The sequence below is a fragment of the Muscardinus avellanarius genome (assembly GCF_963383645.1).
Source record: "Muscardinus avellanarius genome assembly, chromosome: 5".
NCBI classification, from domain to species: domain Eukaryota; kingdom Metazoa; phylum Chordata; class Mammalia; order Rodentia; family Gliridae; genus Muscardinus; species Muscardinus avellanarius.
In genome coordinates this window covers 136,830,328-136,849,877 of record NC_137790.1, presented here as the reverse complement: position 1 = coordinate 136,849,877, position 19,550 = coordinate 136,830,328, and the positions used below count along the sequence as shown (strand labels likewise).

The 19,550-nt window shown below is 53.7% G+C and overlaps 1 protein-coding gene across 2 annotated transcripts in view; it reads left to right on the top strand.

Annotated features, from left to right (window-relative positions):
- Positions 1-16,200, top strand: part of TMEM108 (transmembrane protein 108) — a gene marked incomplete at both ends in the record, with an annotated part of 119,825 nt that extends 103,625 nt beyond the window's left edge. Inside the window, 3 exons of one of the 2 annotated variants that reach the window (XM_080696411.1) lie at positions 2,832-4,241; positions 12,990-13,144; positions 16,078-16,200. In XM_080696411.1, coding sequence (XP_080552537.1) covers positions 2,832-4,241; positions 12,990-13,144; positions 16,078-16,200 — 1,688 coding nt within the window. The remainder of the gene's footprint in view (positions 1-2,831; positions 4,242-12,989; positions 13,145-16,077) is intronic. The other variant, XM_080696412.1, reaches the window with a different exon arrangement.
- Between the last annotated feature and the right edge of the window lie 3,350 nt (positions 16,201-19,550).

The following is a 19,550-nucleotide window of genomic DNA, read 5'->3' as shown; positions in this document are numbered from 1 at the left end:
ATTGAAATTGGCAGTGATTTCTTGGATATGATTTCAATGGCACAGGCAACAAAAGGGTAAATAAACTCCCTAAAAAATAAAAAAATATTGTATATCCAAAGACAATGTAAACAGAGTTAAAAGTTACTGATAGAATGGGATAAAATATTTCCAAATGCTATATCTGAAGGTATATTAATATTCCAACTAGAAATCCTAAAAATTAGCAACAATAAAAGCAAATAATAAAATTTAGAGATAGGTGAAAAACTAACATAAATAATGAATCTCCACAGATAACCAATCTTAGTTGTCTGTTGGATGGAAAATCTTGTTTCTCTGGTTCTGGTGTGTGTTACCTAATTCTTCTTTGTAGTTAATCTCTTTGAGTATTTTCTCTAGCGCTGGTTTTGAAGACATAAATCCCTTCAGTTTCTGTTTGTCATGGAAGCTTCTTATTTCCCCATCTAATTTGATAGAAAGTTTTGCTGGGTAGGAAATTTTGGGCTGGAAGTTGTTTTCTTTCAGAGTTTGGAATATGTTACTCCAAGCCCTTCCGGCTCTCATGACTTGGTTTGGGAAGTCTGGAGTGATTCTAATTGGTTTGCCTCTGAATGTCACTTGGCCCTTTGTTTTTGTTGCCTTTAAGATTCTCTGCTTGGCTTCCACAGTGGTCATATTGACAATTATGTGGCGTGGGGATCCTCTTCTCCGATCCTGTCTAAAGGGAGTTCTATAAGTTTCCTGGATCTGTGTATCAACCTCTTGCTCTATATTTGGAAAATTTTCTGCTATTATTTCCTTGAAGAGATTGTTAATCCCTTTGGTTTCACCTTTTTTTCTCTCCTCTATTCCAATTATTCTTAGGTTAGCTCTCTTAAAATGGGCCCATATTTCTTCAATGTCAGATTCCTGCTGTTGGATATTTTTTTCTAAATTAGAAACTATGCGTTCATTTTTTGAATGATCATCTTCTAGGAGCGAGATTCTATTCTCCATGTGGTCTAATCAGTTGTTTGTACTTTGAATTGAGGCCTTTACTTCATTAATTGCATCCTTTATCTCTTTTTGGCTCTCTCTGAATTCTTTTCGAAACACCTCTATTATTTCTACAGTTATTTTTCTGATTTGATCTTCTATAAATCTCTGATTTTCTGTTTTATCGGGTTCTGATGTTGTGGGGTTGTGGGCATTCATTGCTCCATTGTTATTCCTCTTTCCCATGATTTCAGAAGTTTGTGCCTTCTCTGGGTTCTTCCCTGGGTCACTATGACTCCTCTTAAGGTGCTGTGGATCTCAAGTCTATGGTATCTCAGTTCCCACTACTCCTTTACTGGGTTGTATCGCAGAGTCTCAGACCCTGGGAGTCAATCGAGGCTGCTTTAGACCATGGGAGGTGCCAGGTTGGGCGTTCTCCTATGGTGTAATATCTCTGCCATCACCACTCCCCCACTGGGTCAAGTCCCTAGGAGTACAGTACTGGGATTTCTCCTCTAGGGGCCACAATTTGACTTACTGTTGAGTGCGCAGATGGAGCTGTCGTGGACTCGATGAATTCGCTACTGCTGCCGCAGGTAGCAATATGGCGCCGCTGCTGCGCCCTCGGCCGTGAGGCTGGCGTATTTCTTTTCTGTTTTTGAACTCCACTCTGAGTCCCTGCAGGGTGCGCTGAGCCCAGCCCCTGGGAGCTTTAGATGCTCCCTGCGCCGAGAAATCTGCCGAATCCCACCCGGCTGTTCCGCAGCGGTTCCCTTCGGCTCGCTGTCCGCCGCTCCTCTCTGGAGCTTGGTGGGCTGTTGAGTGCGTTGGTCTGGTGCCGCCCGGTGAACTCGCCGCTACCGCCAGCAGTAAGGTGCTGCTGCCGTGTTCTCAGGCATGAGGCCGGCGTATCTCTCTCTGGTTTCTGAGCTCCGTTATGAGTTCCCTTTCTCTCTGGAGCCTGGTGCTGCAAAGCAAAATGGCGCCCGCCGCTTCACGCTGCGGCTCCGGCTACAGCACTGTGGTCTGGTTTCTGGTGTCTCGTTTTTCCAGCCCTCTTTTTCTCTGTCCCTTAAAATTACATTTTTTGTTTCTCTGCTGATGGTGTTTTCTGGCTATGAAAGGCACTGATTTTGTGGTAATAGAGATTGGTTGTTAGCAGGGCTCGTAAGCCCCATTTTGCTCCGTCTCCATCTTCCCGGAAGTCTCCGGAATGCATTTTCTAACCCAGACTCCACCAAGCGCTCTACCGGCGCCATCTCTACCGGCGCCATCTCTAGCCGCCCTTCTCTGGACCCATGTCCTTCTCTGCCTGTGATGCTAAGACCTCTCTGCCTTATTTTAAGATTGTGGGTGGATCTGTGCAAGCTCATATGGGGCCAGAGAAATCCCTGTTCAGTTTTGTGTCCTCCAGGGTCAAGAGGGTAGACGCTCCTCCAACATTGTTTGGCAAGGAGGCTGCAGTCAACACAGGTGTTTACTGTGCTGTGCCTTAGTTTAGTTCGGTGAGCTCTCCCACCCAGCCCTTCCCCACTCAGTTCTGAGTGGCCCTGGCCTCTTTGGCGGTAGAAAACAAGGTGGATGTGGAAGCCACAGGCCTCCCACACTCCTGCACCACTTGAGAGGCAGGTTGGGTGATAGAGACATTGAGACCAGCTGGCTTGGAGGGTTCTGGTTACCCTGGCTCTGGTTTCTCTTCTTGGTTGTTGCAATGGTACCTATGTAATGGCCAGCTCCGCACGTAATTCTATGTCCGCCGAGTGTGAATGTCCCACCGCTTCCCCTGAGCCCCCAGGGCTTCTGAGGCCACAAGCGAGGAGCCCGGCTATGGCCACTGCTCAGCAGCTCACCTCTGTCTCTGTCTCTCCCTCCAGGCTTCCTTTTGACCTTGGCACTGACCAAAGCACTGACACTTGCCGTCCAGGAACCATCTTCCAGGGAACCCCTCCAGCTCCTCCCCTCCAGCAGTCCCCTGGGCACCATCGTGACCACACCCGACAGCTCTGCCAGACGCACGTCCCCCATGACACTCCGCCCCCATCCTGAAGGACCCTCCTCGCAGCCTGCGGCTACCATGGCAACCAGGGCACCTCATCCAGATGAACACCCTCCTACCAACCCCATCCCCACTGTCCTGGTGACAGCCACCATCCCCCAGCCCAAAAGCCCCCTGCCTACGGGTCCTCCTCCAGCTGCCCTGACAACCACGTCGTCTCACTCGGAGGGCCGCCCCCCCGGGGAGGCTGCCCCCAACATTCAGCTGACAAAGCCGACGGGAGCCACCAGCCGCCCCACTGCGGCATCCCCCCGGGCTGCCACACGCAGGCCCCCCAGGCCACCAGGCTCTTCCCGCAAGGGGGCCGGCGGCTCATCACGCCCGGTCCTGTCCGCACCCAGCAGCCACTCTGCGAGGAAAGATGGCCAGCGGGGACGGAACCAGAGCTCCACACAGCTGGGGCAGAAGCGGCCCCTGGGGAAAATCTTTCAGATCTACAAAGGCAACTTCTCAGGGTCTCTGGAGCCAGACCCCTCTGCCCTCTCCCCCAGGACCCCGCTCTGGGGGTACTCTTCTTCTTTGCCACAGCCCCAGACAGTGGCTGTGACCACAGCACCTGGAAGTACCTCGCGGGCACCCCCCACTACACCCTCGGTGCCTGTGGGGAGCAAGCCAGACCTTAGCCAAGCAGACCAGGGAGACGGCTCCACCTCCACCAGCCCAGGAGGGGAGCCGGACACCTCGGCAGCCTCAGGCTCCCCCACCGGTCCACACCCCACCCCAGTGCCTTCTCAGCACCCCCGTGGTGACACGCAGGACAGCCCCAGCCATGGTGATTCTCGGCTTACTGTCACCCCTGGCACCAACAGACCTCTGTCCACCACCCCTGGGGGCTTCCCAGCTGCTACAGGGTCCGCCCAGGCTGCCTTCAATGCCAGCAGCTCAGCCCCTTCCCAGGGGAGTCCTCAGGGAACACCCACCAGCCCACAGGCCCCCACCCAGCCCGCGGGGACCTCAGAAAACACTGTTTCTCCAGCCAAGGAGGAGGCGGAGGACTGGCCCGTCGTGACCAACAGGGCACCCAGCCCCCTGTCCACGGTGGTGTCCACGGCCACCGGGAACTTCCTCAACCGCCTGGTCCCCGCGGGGACCTGGAAGCCAGGGACGGCCGGGAACATCTCCCACGCGGCCGAAGGAGACAAGCCCCCGTACAGAACCAACATCTGTCTGAGCAAGATGGATATCGTGTGGGTGATCCTGGCCATCAGCGTACCCATCTCCTCCTGCTGTGAGTGCCCCACCTCCTCTCCACCTCTCCTTCCTCTCTCTCTCCAAGCCCAACTCACGCCTCCCCCAAGGTCCTTTGCCCTGGAGCTGGGCAGCCTCTGCCAGGTGCCCAGAATCACAGGTCATCCTTGTCCCTGATTCTGGGCTCCAGTGGCCATAGATCAGAAAATGCCCAGCCATGGCTCCAGTGCCCACCGATCCTAGATCAATGTCCATGATTCCCAAGAGCTGGGGAGGTCCTCACAGGCAGCCCGACCTAACCCTGCATTTTTTTTTCTTTAAGAACTGAGGATAGCCGGGCATGGTGGTACACGCTTGTAATCCCCACGCTTGGGAGGCTGAGACAGGATCACACAGGTTTGAAGGCAGCCTCAGCTACTTCGTGAGACCCTGTTTCCAAATAAAATATCAAATGGGTCTGGGAGTATAGCCCGGAGGAAGAAAGCCTCTGGGTTCCACTCCCAGTACCACCAAAAAAAAAAAAAAGAGAACTGAGGATTGAACCCAGGGTCATTCTACCTCTGAGCTATACTTCAGTCCTATATTTTAGTCTTTTTTATTTTTTGAAATAGGGTCTCAGAGTTGTGAAGGGCCTCGCTAAGAAGCTGAGGCTGTCCAAGAACCGCGATCCCCTGGTCTCTGCCTCCTGAATGCTGGGATTACAAGTGTGCACCACCACGCCAGGCCTCAACTCTGCATTTTGCCAAAAGAAATGCCAAGCTAGAGAGGAGACGTGGCCTGGCTTACCCAGGATCTAATTGTTAAGGCAGGGCAGGGATCGAAGCCCAAAGCGCCTGTCTTCAGCCACTTTCACAAGCTGGCCCTTCCAGATAGACAGCCTCCAATAAAACAGAGTCCTCATAGTCTCCTCCTCCTCCTCCTCTTCCTCCTCCTCTTCCTCTTCCTCTTCTTCCTCTTCCTCCTCTTCCTCTTCCCCCTCCTATTCCTCTTCTTCCTCTTCTTCCTCTTCCTCTTCCTCCTCTTCCTCTTCTTCCTCTTCCTCTTCCTCCTCCTCTTTCCCCTCCTCCATCTTCTTCTTGTCTTTTCTCTCTCCTCCCCTCGCTCCCCTCCCCTGAGAAAGAGGACATGAAGCCTTCTTGCGGTGGGAAATTCCACTGCCTTGGCAAAAACATCATTCTTGCAGCTAAATTAAGGCTCAAACATTAGGTGGATTTTAGCTACTCTCTGCGCCCACACCGCCCCAAGCCCGTTGTACTTGCTCATAGGTGCCGCGAGCTGGATGCAGGGGAGATGTTATTATAGTTGGCTCTCACAAGGCCCCTTGCTCCACCTGCCCCTCTGTGAGTGAGGAGGTGGGCGGGGGCATGAGCCCTGATGTCCCTGGGAAGAACCCTCAGAGCCCTGGGGCTTTCTACGTCTCCCCACGAACTTCCCCATCAAGTCTCAGGTAACCTAATGGCTGCTGCCTGGCCACCGTCTGAGCACCACCACCCCATCCTCCCTCTCTGAGCGGCTTCAGGGCTAACCCGGCCCTCCTGGAAACCTGAAGGTTGCCTCTTGTAACTTCCACCCAATGTTCCCAAGCTGTGCTTTCTAAAATGGCACACAACAACCCCCAAGCCTTGCCATGGCTCTCAAGGACAGTGCTCTGTGTCCAAGCTCATCTTTGTTTCTTTAAGTCTCCTTCAAAGGGCCGCATCGCCCTGGCCCCGATCCCCATCCACCCCCTCTGGATGGCCTCCACTGTATTCCTGGGCTCCCCACAGGGAGCTCCACATTTCACGTAACCCCGGCCACAGCAGAGGAGACACATGGTGGGCACGTTGGCCACAGGTTGTGCTGGAATCAGCCCTGTGGGCAGCACTGGCTTCAAGTTTCAAGGGACACTGTGAGCTCACCTGCATCCCAGAGGTTCCCCACGCGGGAGGGAGGCTGTGAGTCCAGGGTGCCCAGCCTCTCCCCACCCCATGCTGTGGGTGAGCACGGGAGGCTTGTGCCTTTAATGTGAACCGTGAGTTCCTCCTGGCATTGAATGCCCACCAGACCTTTTCTAATCTGGAATGTAGATTCTCTCCAGGAGCCACTTCTCCTCATTTTCCAGGTAAAGCAAACTTTCCGGGTCACGGCAGAGCAGCCTGCTTCTGCTCTGGCTCCAGCTCCAGGACTCAACTCAGGAAAAGCAAAAGTGTTTGCAAATTGCCCACTTTGTTCTTAGTGAAAGCAGCTGTACTGTCTCCCATGGAGACACGTGTGCATGTGGTGTGTGTGTGTGTGTGTGTGTGTGTGTGTGTGTGCGCGTGCGCGCGCGCGCGTTGGGGATTAATCCCATGGGCATTCTACCTCTGAGCCTCATGCCCAGCCCTTTTTATTTTTTTATTTTAAAACAGGCTCTCACTAAGTTGCAGAGGGCCTCGCTAAGTTGCTGAGACTAGCAAACTTTCCATTCTCCTGTCTCAGCCTCCCAAGGACTGATATTACAGGGGTGAGCACCATGCCCAGCAGGAAACACATATCTTTAAAACTGTGACTGCCCACCCTAAAACAGAAGAATTGTCGTGAGAAAATGTAGCATCACTGGCCAAAACATGAGTAACAGGGTCCTATTTGGAAAATAACCACAGGAACGACAGCTCTCTAATTCCCATCCCTTATGTGTGTCTTGGACGCTCTAGTTCACAAAGCGAGTTGCTCTTATGTTTTGATCATTCACTCCTTAAAACAGACGAGCCAGAGAGATAAAAATAAAAACAGAACCAAGCCAACACTGCCCAGGTTCCAGGGTGGCTCTACCTGGTCATCCCCATATTTGACAGGTGCAAGTCACCAGGTCACCAAGGACCCAGTTACACAGCAAGTCAGCTCAGATCTGCTGGTGGAAAACAACTAGTGATTCAGTCCATAATCGCCCGAGTGCCCACTGTATACTAGACCACCCTATGCCAATTGCTAGGAAATCAGAGATGCTGGGTGTACCTTCATCACTAACCCTCAGCCCCCAACGCTCACCTGGCATTTCTCCTGCCTGGGCAGAGAGTGGGGGTAGAGCTAACCCTGGGCCCCCACGGGGCACACCCACCTGGATCTTCCTGTTCTAAAATAACTTCTCCTCCTCCTTCCCCCAAGAGAGAGAAGGCATGAGTCTGAAATTGAATGAGATCTTGCCACTGCGTGGAGCTGCAGCTCCTGGATGCTTCAAGCACTCAAAAGGGAGCCCACGGGTACTTAGAGGAGAATGTACTATTTTATCCAGGCGTGGTGGCGCACATTTGTGATCCCAGCATTTGGGAGGCTGAGACAGGAGGATCGCGGTCTGCAAACAGCCTCCGCTACTTAGTGAGACCCTCTGCAACTCAGTGAGACCCTGTTTCAAAATAAAGAATAAAAAATAGGGCTGGGTTTGTATCTTGGAGGGAGAATGTCCTGGGTTCCATTTCCCAGTATCTAAAAAAAAAAAAAAAAGAATGTACTGTTTTCTAAAGAGAGAGAACAGCTTTGCGCAAAGTGGGTGCTTGGAGCCCCTCGGGCAGCGCAAGGCCATCGCCTTAGTATTTGCACTCAGGAGCCCTGGCCACCTCCACACCAGCTCTGTGCCCTTGGTGACAATCCCCGCTCCTGTGACCATCATTAACCCTGTGAAGGCCCAATAAGGGGACATTAGAATAAAAGAATATAAGCCAGGTGAATGGCGGGTTGAGACGGGAGGCTCGAAGCCAGACTCAGCAACTTGGCAAGACTTAAAACAACTTGGTGAGACCCTGCTCCAAAATAAAAACGGGGCTGGGGGTGTGGGGTGTCGCTTCAACATGCATTGTCCCTGGGTTCAGCCCCCAGTAACAGAAAAAGACAGAAGAATAGAAGCCAGGCAGGGTGGACACATCGCCATCCTCATCCTTGGGAGGCAGGTAGAATGTCCCTGGGTTCAATCCCCAGTACCATGAAGAAGGAGGAGGAGGAGGAGGAGGAGGAGGAGGAGGAGGAGGAGGAGGAGGACTCCTGCAATCCCAGTACTTGGGAGTAGGAGGATTCGAGAACAGTCTCAGCAAGTAGTGAACCTCTCATCAACCTAGCAAGACTTTGTTTCAAAATAATAAAACAGGGCTGGGATGTAACTTGAAGGTAGAATACCCTTGGATTCAAACCTCAGTACCACAAAAAAATAAAGAAATAAAAATAAAAATAGAGCCAGACGTGGTGGCACATGCTTGTAATCCCAGTACTTGGGAGGCTGACACAGGAGGATCATGGTTTGCTGACAACCTCAGCTATTTAGTGAGGCCCTCTGCAACTCAGGGAGACTCTGTTTCAAAATAAAGAAAAAAATTATAGGGCTAGGGGCGTAGCTTGGAGGTAGAGTGCCCCTGGGTTCCATCCCCAGTACCGCAAAATAAATAAATAAATAAATAAATAAATAAAATAGGGCTGCACATGTAGCTCATAAGTAGAATGCCCCTGACTTCAACCCCTAGTACCATAAAGAAGGAGGAGGGGAAGGAGAATACAGCCCCGGCTCAGACCCCCCCAGGCTCTCTCTCTGTCAATGTGTCCCCTGTTTGCGCTGCTTTTACTGTCCAGCCTTGCCTGGTCCTCCGGCAAGCTGACCTCTTCCAGGCCTGGGGGCCATGTTTCAGCTTCCCCCATGGCTCCATTTCCCCTGGATCTGCTCTAGAGACCTGAAAGGGGGATTCCATCTTTGCCAACGTGCCAGATACTCCAGGCAGCCGGGGCTGTTAGCCCAGCAGAAACGTGCTGCGTGGTAAGCTTCCTCTCCTCTGCAGGTTCAGACCAGCACCAGTCAGCACCCTGCTTTCTCCAGCCAGGGCTGCCGCAGGCCAGGGGTGGGGCTTTCTCTGCTTTCTGAGGTGTCACCCTGGTCTGAGGAGGGTCACGTACAGCACCTGCCCTGGCCCTTCCAGATCACCACCCCCATGCGATGGCCAGGAGGGGCTGTTTGTGCTGGGCTGGGGAAACTGTCTCCTGAGTACAGCCACTCAGCCAACAGGGTTTCAGATGTGCGAAGAACTGAAAAGGATGGGCTCCAGGCCTTGGGCTCGGCCAGGGAAGCCCTGTGGCTCCTGAGCTGGTCTCTGCTGCCACCGTCAGGATACATGGAGCCTCCCGTCCCTCCTCGGGGCTGGGTCCATCCTGGCCCACGGGGACATCAGTACTGAAGCTCCGGCAGACTCCCTTTGGTGTTAGCAGGCATCCATTCTTGAGAAGGGTTTCTTCCAGCCTCCCAGGAGAAGGAGCAGCTCATCACCAACCCAAAGCCAATCCTGGCAGCAAGTCGCACCTCCCTGGACCCTGGACCCTGGATACAGGGAAGGTCCATGTTCCTCTTGCCCCAGCGTGGCCCAGCTTCCTCCATCTCTGATTCAGCGCTGGTGCAGCATTCCAGAGAGAATGGACCATTGTGCCCAGCAGTGCCTGGCAGCTTTCATTCAGTGAATATTAGCTCTGAGTGTGTGTGTGAGGTGTGCAAAGTACCCAAGCCTGGATCCTGAGTACGCTCTTCCCCTGCCGGCCTGCCTCCGGTCTGGGTCCTGGGTCGATGTGACGTGACGGGAGGTGCCCTTCCAGGCTGACGGCTCAGAAGTGCCACTGCGTGTCCCCACAGAGGGACCGCCCCTGACAGCCCCCAGCTAGAGCCGAGGAAACTCCGTGTTCCCCACATCTGTCTTTAGGGCTTCTCTTTTGACAGATTCAATCCAGCCATGTCACCATCCAGGGATGGGTGGTGACCACAAATAAAGACATCGGGAAAGGAGAGAGGGGACTTGGGGTGTGTCCAGCCCTGGGTCCTGCGGGCTGAGCGCCTCTCTCCTCGCCCCCGTCCCCTCTTTAACCCTTGGAAGGAAGAGGGAAAGAAGCAGACCCACGGTTTGCACAGGTACATCCCAGCCCATCTCTAAAACCCCTTGCAGCCCGTTCAAAACAGAAATCTCTGTTTTACAGGGTTATCTGGGGTTTTATTGGTTTGTTTTTCTATGGTGTTTGTTTTGGTTTGGTTTGGGGTTTTTTGTGCCAGGAATTGAACCCAGGGACATTCTACCTCCAATCTATACGCCCAGCCCTTCTTATTTTTTATTTTTATTTATTTATTTTTTTTGTGGTACTGGGGTTCCTGGAAGCCCTTCTTCCTCCGGGCTACACTCCCAGACCTATTTTATATTTTTGAAACAGGGTCTCTTACACCAGCACGGCTGGCTTCGAACCTGCGCGATCCTCCTGTCTCCGCCTCCCAAGCGCGGGGATTACAAGCGTGCGCCACCACGCCCGGCCTTATTTTTTATTTTGAAACAGGGGCTCACTAAGTTGCTGAGACTGGCCTCAAACCCACAATCCTCCTGTCTCAGCCTCCCAAGTACTGGGATTACAGGTATGCACTACCACACCCACCTTGTTTTAGAGATTTTTTTTTTTTTAAGAGCCTGTGAGGCCAGCCTGGATAACTTAGCAAGACCCTGTCTCAAAATAAAAAGGGCTAAAGGTGCCGGTCAGCAGTAGAGCACACTAGGCACTGGGCCCTAGGTTCAACAAAACAAAAGCAAAACCAAGAGACCCCAACAGATGATATGATAACAATGTGGACCTCTTTCTGTTCAGAGCAGATGAGATGAAATGGAAACTTAGCCTATCTCCTGACCCTTCGTGGGGGCCTTTCGGGGAAGGCCAGCAGCTAGAAGGAGACCTACAGAGTGTCCATCAGCCCCAGGGGCCCAGGGTCCAGGAGCTGAGGTCAGCCCCTGTGCCTGGCCTGAGCCACCTGGGCCCTGGCCAGAGGCTCTGACTGATGCTGCAGGTGGAGCGGCCCTCTGCTGCCCCCTGCTGCCGGCCTCTGGACAGCGCAGCCTGGACCACACTAGCCATGATTGGCACCCAGGGATGTGGGGATAACAGGGCCCTGCTGCCCCTGGCCCCGCACTGGGAGGCATGGGTGATGGAACCTGGGCAGGGTCTCCTCAGTCCTCTCCCCGGCTGCTCCCTGTGGGGGCTTCTGTCGCCCTATCCCATCACTATTCGGTTCCTGGACGAGCCACCCACTTTTTGGCCTCAGAATCTTTCCCTGGCCATTCCTTTCACACCTGGTCCATTCACAAGACCTAGAATGGCACCTTCCTTCCTCTGGGGGCCCATGAGTCAGTGATTAAAGGGTGTCACGTGCCCCAGGGTGCACACTGTCAAGCTCTGGCAAGCTGGGCGGGTGGGGTTCTGCATCAGCAGAGACAGGCTGCGGACATTAAGGAGCACAGACCTAGGAGTCCAGGTGTCTGGGTTTTCTCATATCATTTTAACCTCTCAGTTTCCCATCTGCAAAAGGAAACGGTGCTGACCATTTAAACCTACTTGGTAGCCGGGCGCGGTGGCGCACGCTTGTAATCCCCGCGCTTGGGAGGCGGAGACAGGAGGATCGCGCTGGTTCGGGGCCAGCCTCGCTTGCTTAAGAGACCCTGTTTCCACATAAAAAAGTTAAAAAATAGGTCTGGGAGTGTAGCCCATGGGAGTGTATCCCGGAGGTAGAAGGGCTTCCAGGAACCCCAGTACCACCAAAAATATAAATAAATAAAATATATATAAATGGAGAATTAAACAATTACTATTTCTAACAGACCTGGCCACCGTTCCCTATAGCTGTTAGTGGCTTTATTTTTCTGCTGGCGGTGCCAGAGAAGCTGTTTTATCAGGGATTCTGCTCGGCGCGCTTCCGTGGAAGCCAAGGGCCCCTGTTATAAAGCTCACTGTGCCTGCCCCTTCCTTGACTCCAGCTGAGACCCTTCCCGTCAACCCAGGGGCAGCCAGGATCCGGGGAGCCCTCCCATCGGATGAACAGAGTCTTTTCTTGTGTCAAGAAAGCCCAGGCCTGCAGTGAGCACAGATATCACCGAGTCACGTGCCCGCCCCTTGGACACTGCCCTGCCTCCCTCCCTCACCCCAGTCTGTTCTTTCTCTGCTCAGACACATGGAACTTGTCCCTACCTCAGGCCCTTTGCATAAAAATAAAATAGGGCTGGAAATGTAGCTCAGAAATAGAATGCTTCAATCTCCAGTACAAAAAAAAATCAAATGAATGGCCCAGGTTAAGTGGCTGGGTGATGCCCAGCCTCACAGACCCTGGGCATGGGGCATGATCTTCGTCTTCCCCCCGGACCCGGGGCACGGTCTCCGTCTTCCCCCCGGACACGGGGCACGGTCTCCATCCTCCCCCTGGGCACAGGGCATGGTTTCAGTCCTCCCCCTGGGCACAGGGCACAGTCTCCGTCCTCCCCCTGGGCATGGGGCACAGTCCCCATCCTCCCCCCAGGCACAGGGCACAGTCTCCGTCCTCCCCCTGGGCATGGGGCACAGTCCCCATCCTCCCCCCAGGCACAGGGCACAGTCTCCGTCCTCCCCCTGGGCATGGGGCACAGTCCCCATCCTCCCCCCAGGCACAGGGCACAGTCTCCGTCCTCCCCCTGGGCATGGGGCACAGTCCCCATCCTCCCCCCAGGCACAGGGCACAGTCTCCGTCCTCCCCCTGGGCATGGGGCACAGTCCCCATCCTCCCCCCAGGCACAGGGCACAGTCTCCGTCCTCCCCCTGGGCATGGGGCACAGTCCCCATCCTCCCCCCAGGCACAGGGCACAGTCTCCGTCCTCCCCCCGGGCACAGGGCACAGTCTCCGTCCTCCCCCTGGGCATGGGGCACAGTCCCCATCCTCCCCCCGGGCACGGGGCACAGTCTCCGTCCTCCCCCCGGGCACAGGGCACAGTCTTCGTCCTCCCCCTCTCTGACTCTGAGCCTCTCCCCACAGCTGTCCTGCTGACCGTGTGCTGCATGAGGAGGAAGAAGAAGACGGCCAACCCCGAGAACAACCTGAGCTACTGGAACAACGCCATCACCATGGACTACTTCAACAGGCACGCCGTGGAGCTGCCGCGGGAGATCCAGTCCCTGGAGACGTCCGAGGTACGCGCCCAGGCCCCCGGGAGCACCCGCTGCCCCCGACATGTGCTCCATCCAGGCACCCGCAGCCCTAGCAGCAATCAGGATCTGGATTGTAACAAGGATCCCTAAAACCGGCACAGTGGTCCACTGCTTGGGAGGCTGAGTCATGAGGATCACAGGTTCAAGGCCAGCCTCGATGACTTAGCGAGACCCTGTTTCAAAATAAAAGATAGAAAGGGCTGGGGGTGTAGCTCTGTGGCAGAGAGCCCCTGGGTTCAATCCCCAGTGCATCCCCAGATGTCTTCTGTGTGTTCAGGTTTGGGGAGCAGTGTCCTTGGGACCTCTGATTTCTGGGGACAGCTAATCACCGAGGACCCATTTGGTGGCAGGCACTTTCGGGGCACGTGGAAGACGAGTGCTTGTTCTCAGGGGTTCACATTCTGAGGTGGGACCGAGGGATGACCCCCAGCATCGCTCAGACACAAAGCAAGTTAAGGGGAAATCAAGATGGTGCTGGACGAACAGCTGTGGGGACCCAGGAATGGAAACCCTTTCCCGAGGAGCTCCTGGGAAGGAGAAATAGATCGCAACAGGCATCGCAGCAGCAGCAGTAGCCCCAGTTCAGAAGGACGCGTCAAGACTGAGGACAGTGCGCTGGGGAATGTTCTAGAAGGTTTCCTGGGATGGCTGGCCGGCCAGTGGGCCGCAGGGCCTCAAGCCAGGGCTCTGGTCACGCAGCCCGTGTTCTTCCCACCTCTCGTAGAGCAGCAGACAGGGCCCAGGATGCAGTAAGGAGAGGGTGAAGGGCCAGGTGAGACGCGGTCCTGACGGCTCTCGTGGAGCTGGGGCTCCGGGGCGGTAGACTGGGGGCCCTGTCTTAGAAGGATCCTGCAGGCTGTCGGGCAAGGGCAGCCCACTTGTGGCTGTAGAACAACAAAGGAAGGGAAAGAGGGGTGGTCTGAGCTAGTGAGTGAAGGAGAGGCAGACACAAACCGAAATCAGGGCGGCCAGCCAGGAAGCCACTGAAGTCTCCAGGAGAAAGATGGGGGACGTCGGGAGAAAGGCGGCCGAGCCGGGGACAGGTCTCTGGCCGGGGTCTGCCCCGTTTTCCCCTGCAGGGCCGATCCCCACAGGTGGGCTGAGGCGAGATTCTGCAGGTGTTACTGTGTCCACAGCCCTCCCGTGCCCAGAGCCACAGTGACCAAACTACCTGATGACAAGAACTTAGAGGGAGAAAGATGTATTGGGCTTGCAGTTTCCGAGGTTTCAGTGCATAGGGCCGGCCCCGAAGCAGAGATGGCGACGGTGGTGGTGGTGGGCTGCATGGGGAGACCTCATGAAGGCGGTAAACAGAGAAAGAAAAAGAGCGAGAGGGACATATCTATATGTCTCCAAGGCCGCACCCACGATGACCCATCTCCTCCAGCCCACACCCCACCTGCCTCCATTACCACCCAGTAAGTCCAGGCGAATTGTTAATCCAGATGGACTATGGACGTGGTGCTGCAGAATTGTAATCCCAGGACTTCGGAGGCTGAAACAGAAGGCTCACAGGTTCGAGGACAGCCTCAGCAGGAAGTGAGACTCTTGTCAACCTAGTGAGACCCTGTCTCAGAAAATAAAAATAAAGGCCAGGCACGGTGGCGCACACTTCTAATCCCAATACTTGGGAGGCTGCGACAGGAGGCTTGAAGGCTCGCGGTTACCCTCAGCTACTCAGTGAGGCCCTCCGCAACTTAATGAGACCCTCTTTCAAAATAAAGAATAAAATAGGGCTGACAGTGGAACTCAGACAGTAGGGTGCCACTGGGTTCCATCCCCGGTACTGCAAAATTAAATAAATAAAATAAATAAATAAATGATAAAATAAAAGTAAAATCAGGTTGAGGTGTAGCTCAGAGATAGAATGCCCCTGAGTTGACTCTCCAGTACCCCCCCAAAAAAATTATTAAGCCATCACAGATTTTTCCAACAATGAGATTCGAACCCTTGCGGTTTGACCGTTTCACCTCTGAACGTTTTTTCATCGCCCAGACCTGAGCTCCTCCGGGCAGAGCCGAGGGGAGCCCGCTGCAGCCTCCGGCCGTCCCTCAGCTAAAGTTCAAAGTCCTTTGGGGGCCTCTGAGGTGGACCTGGCCCGCCAGCGCCCTGGCCTCACCTGGGCCTGCTCCCCCTGAGCCCACTCCAGGTGTGCCTGAGCCGTTATGTCCCCCTCATGTCTTCTGCCGCTCCCCCCTCGGTGACTCCTAGCCATCCGTCGAGGCCTGTCTGGATGTCACCTCCTCCGGGAGGCCTTCCGGGCCCCACCAGGCCGAGCTGGGCCGTCCGCCCAGCGCTCTGAGTCACCTCTGCTTCCTCATCTTCATGATGATGTGGCTGCTGGTGTGAAATGGGCTCAATATTGCTTCCTCCCTCATCCTCGGATAGCTAGTCGCCTCCACGTCGCTGAGCCAACAGGTCAGCTCTGCCCACTCGTCTTCCTCAACCTCCCAGCAGCATCTCCAGCCGACTCTTCCCTCCTTGAACTCCCTCTCACCAAGCAGGGCTCAGTGGTGTACACCTGTAATCCCAGTACACAGGAGGCCGAGACAGGAGGATCGCAGGTTCACAGCCAGCCTCAGCAATGTAGCGAGGCCCTCGGCAACTCAGCGAGACCCTGTTTCAGAATAAAATATAAGTAAGCCAGGCATGGTGGCCCACACTGGTGATCCCAATACTTGGGAGGCTGAGACAGGAGGATTACAGGTTCATGGCCAACCTCAACTACTTAGGGAGGCCCTCTGCAACTGAGTGAGACCCTGTTTCAAAATAAAGAATAAAAAATAGGGCTGGGGGTGTAGCTCGGAGGTAGAATGCCCCTGGGTACCATCCCCAGTACCACAAAAAAAAAAAAAAAAGCGCCATGTGTGCATGAGATCGGCCGGGCTCATCCCATCTCCACCCTCCCTCCTTAGGACCAGCTGTCAGAACCCCGCTCTCCAGCCAACGGCGACTACCGGGACACCGGGATGGTTCTGGTGAACCCCTTCTGCCAGGAAACCCTGTTCGTGGGAAACGACCAAGTCTCCGAGATCTGACGACGGCAAAACCTTTGTCATCCCCTATTTTTCATCTCAAAATTATAAATTTCCAAATATATATATATATATTATAAATATAACCTTTGTGTAACCCTGACTTAATGAGAAACATTTTCAGCTTTTTTTCCTAAGAATTGTCAACATCTTTTTTATAAGTGTGGTTTAAAAATGAGGGGGGAAAAAACCTTTACAGAATGACCCGGGGCTTTATAAAATAAAGGTATTTCTAAGCAAAGCAGTGCTATCGATTACTTCTCTTAACACCTGTTCGTGAGCACACGGGGGTCCCAGGAGCCCGGACAGGCGCGGGAAGAGACTGGTCTCCTGCAGAAGCGGAACCCTGCGCAGGCCACGCGCGGTCCTTTGTGTGACTATTGAAGCTCCTGTTCTCCTGGATTCACTGTGACCTCCTCGCCTCCCTCCTCTCTGCACCAGTGAAGGGACCGGGCCACCCAGGGGAGGGCAGAATCCTCAGGCACAGCGTAAGAAAGGGACATCTCGTGGCCCCAGAAGACGAGGAGCCAGAGCTGCACCCCGACACCACCGGAGTCTCCACCACGGTGCCACCCACCTTACGGATAGCCCTCAGAAGCCCTGGGAAGAATCTGGAGACATCTGCGCCCACATCACCCCACAGGGCGCCTCCGCCAGGCTGACGACAGGACTGCCTTTCCCTGGTCCCCGATGCCCCCTTGAAGCTGGTTCCTGCGCCCCCCACTGCCCCCAGATCTGCGTTCAACACCTGTGCCTTTCTTCCCGGCAGGCTGTAGCCCCAGATCCCAGCCCCGGAGCTCCTGCTAGGATCCAGTGTGCTTTGGGGGTTCAGCTGTTATCCCCCAAAAGTGATGGCACTTTGCGCCCCGAAAGAACAGGCCTGCGGTGTACAGCTGTCCCTTCCACAACGCTCCCCCCACGATCTTTAAAAAAAAAAGCCAGATGCGAGTGGCTTGGAAGAAGCATCCTTTGGTCCCCGCGGAGGCTCCGGGCCAGCTGCACCAACCCCGCAGTGCCCCGCGCGGCCACGCTCAGCGCCCACAGGGCCTCCGACGGGGCTGCCTCTATTTTCTCCTACATCGTGGCTCGCTGCTTCGACGCTTCCTTTCTCTAAAAAAAAAAAAAATAGTTTGATAGTCTATTTTGAATATAGATGTTCTTATAGTCCGACTGGAGGGTTGAACTTGAATGTCGATTCATCTGTCTATGTTGTTGAGGCTTTCTCCTCTCCCTACTTAAAAAGCAAGATGGCCTTCTGAAAATTAAAAAAAAAAATGTGTTTCCTTACTGTCATGGGGACCCGCTTAACATGTGTCCCGTGTCGTCCCTCGTCAGACTTCAGCCCGCGAGGGCGCAGGTGAAATGTTGCTCTGAGATTCGTTTTCTGAGATTCGTGTTGCTGTCTGACCCTGGATCATGAGGTTTCTGTTTGCACTGACTGTATTAGTGTGTATGTGTGAGTAAACGCAGAGAGAAATCTGTTTGTAAAGTAAAACCCATATATAACATATGTAACCCGTACATATGTTATATATACATTTGTGGACTATGACTTATTTTTCCGTATCCACAGAATTCAGCTACTGTGTATATATAAATAAACTTATTTTATTACCCAGAGGATTAAGTTGCTAATAAATTTCTGTCCTCTTTTCCTTTTCAACTGACTTCCCAGCCTCACTTAAGTGATACCAATATCAGTTCCTGTCCCTCTGTATTTTTATTTATTTATGTATTTATTTACTCGTACTGGGGGTTAAAGCCAGGGGCATTCTAACTCGGAGCTATACCTCCAGCCCATTTATTTATTTACTTACTTGTTTACTTATTTATTTTTGCAGTACTAGGGATTGAACCCAGGGGCACTCTACCTCCAAGCTACACCCCCAGCCTGACTTTTTTTGTGTGTGTGTGGCATTGGGGGTGGAACCCAGAGGCTTTCTACCTCTACACTATACTCCCAAACCTTTTTTATACTTTATTTGGAAACAGGGTCTCACTAAGTTGTGAGAGCCTCACTAAGTAGCTGAGGCTGGCTTTGAACCTGTGCGATCCTCCTGTCTCAGCCTCCCAAGCACAGGGATTACAAGCGTGCACCACCACACCCGACTTATTCTTTATTTTTGAAACAGGGTCTCTCTAAGTTGCAAAGGGTCTCACTAAGTAGCTGAGGCTGGCTGGAATCCCAGATCCACTGTCTCTGCCTCCCAAGTACTGGGATTACAAGCATGCGCCACCATCCCTGGCTCTATCTTTTATTTTGAAACAGGGTCTCACTAAACTGTAGGGGAGCCTCACTAAGTAACTGAGACTGGCCATAGACCTGCGGTCTTCCTGTCTCAGCCTCCCAAATACTGGGATTACAAGCGTGTACCACCACACCCAGATTTTTTTTTTTTTAAACAGGATCTCACTAAATTGCTGAGGCTGGCCTCGAATCTGTGATCTCCTGTCTCAGCCTCCTAAATACTGGGATTACAGGTGGGCACCACCGCAGCCCGGCTCACCTGTCCTTTCTAATCTGATTTCACGGTTCCTGGGTTTTGTCACTGGGTTGCTGTAACAGGATCGGCAGCAGCTCCCTTGGTAAGGCAGACCTTTTAGAACATGTCTGTGCAGGTCTTTATCGGATCCATCAAGGTTACTCACCTTCTCCAGGCTCCCTCACCCCAGGGCTCAGTGGATTTAGGACGAATAGCTCTGGGTCAGAGAAACAAAGCCGACCTGGCCACTGAGTACTAGGCTTCTCTGTAGAGACACCGCCTAAACACGATGCCTCGGCACACAAGGTCCTCCGTAGCTCGAGCCCTTTATTTGGCCTCGTTCAGGAATTGCGAATGCAGATCCTGGGGCCCAGACAACGCAGCCTGTGTTAGGAGGTTCTCACTGCAAGCGTCCAGTGCACCGCGGGCCCTTCGTATCCACTGCAACGACGCCACGGCTAAGCCGGAGGCTACACACCTTTATTCCATCCCGTGGGCCCCTTATCTATTAATCAAATAGATCCATTAGTATTTATGAAGTTCTTCCCATGTCATTACAAAAAGGCAAAGTAGAAGAGGGGAAAAGGTCCTGATCTGCAGGAAGGAACAACTCACTGGATATCCCAGTAGGCGACTAGATCACTGAGCTTTGCCTGTGTGCCCCTGGAGCGGTGCCCTGCTTTCTGGGTGGTGGGTTCCAGAAAGGATCCTGCATAAGTCCCTGGACCAGGAGTCAGAAGAGGCTGTCTCTGCCCAGCTCTGCTGCCCTCTGAACATGTCAGGGTAGGTCCATTTTGGTATTGAGGATCGGACTGGGGGCATTCCGCCGCTGAGCTCCACCCCAGCCCTGGGGCTGCACCAACCTCTGCG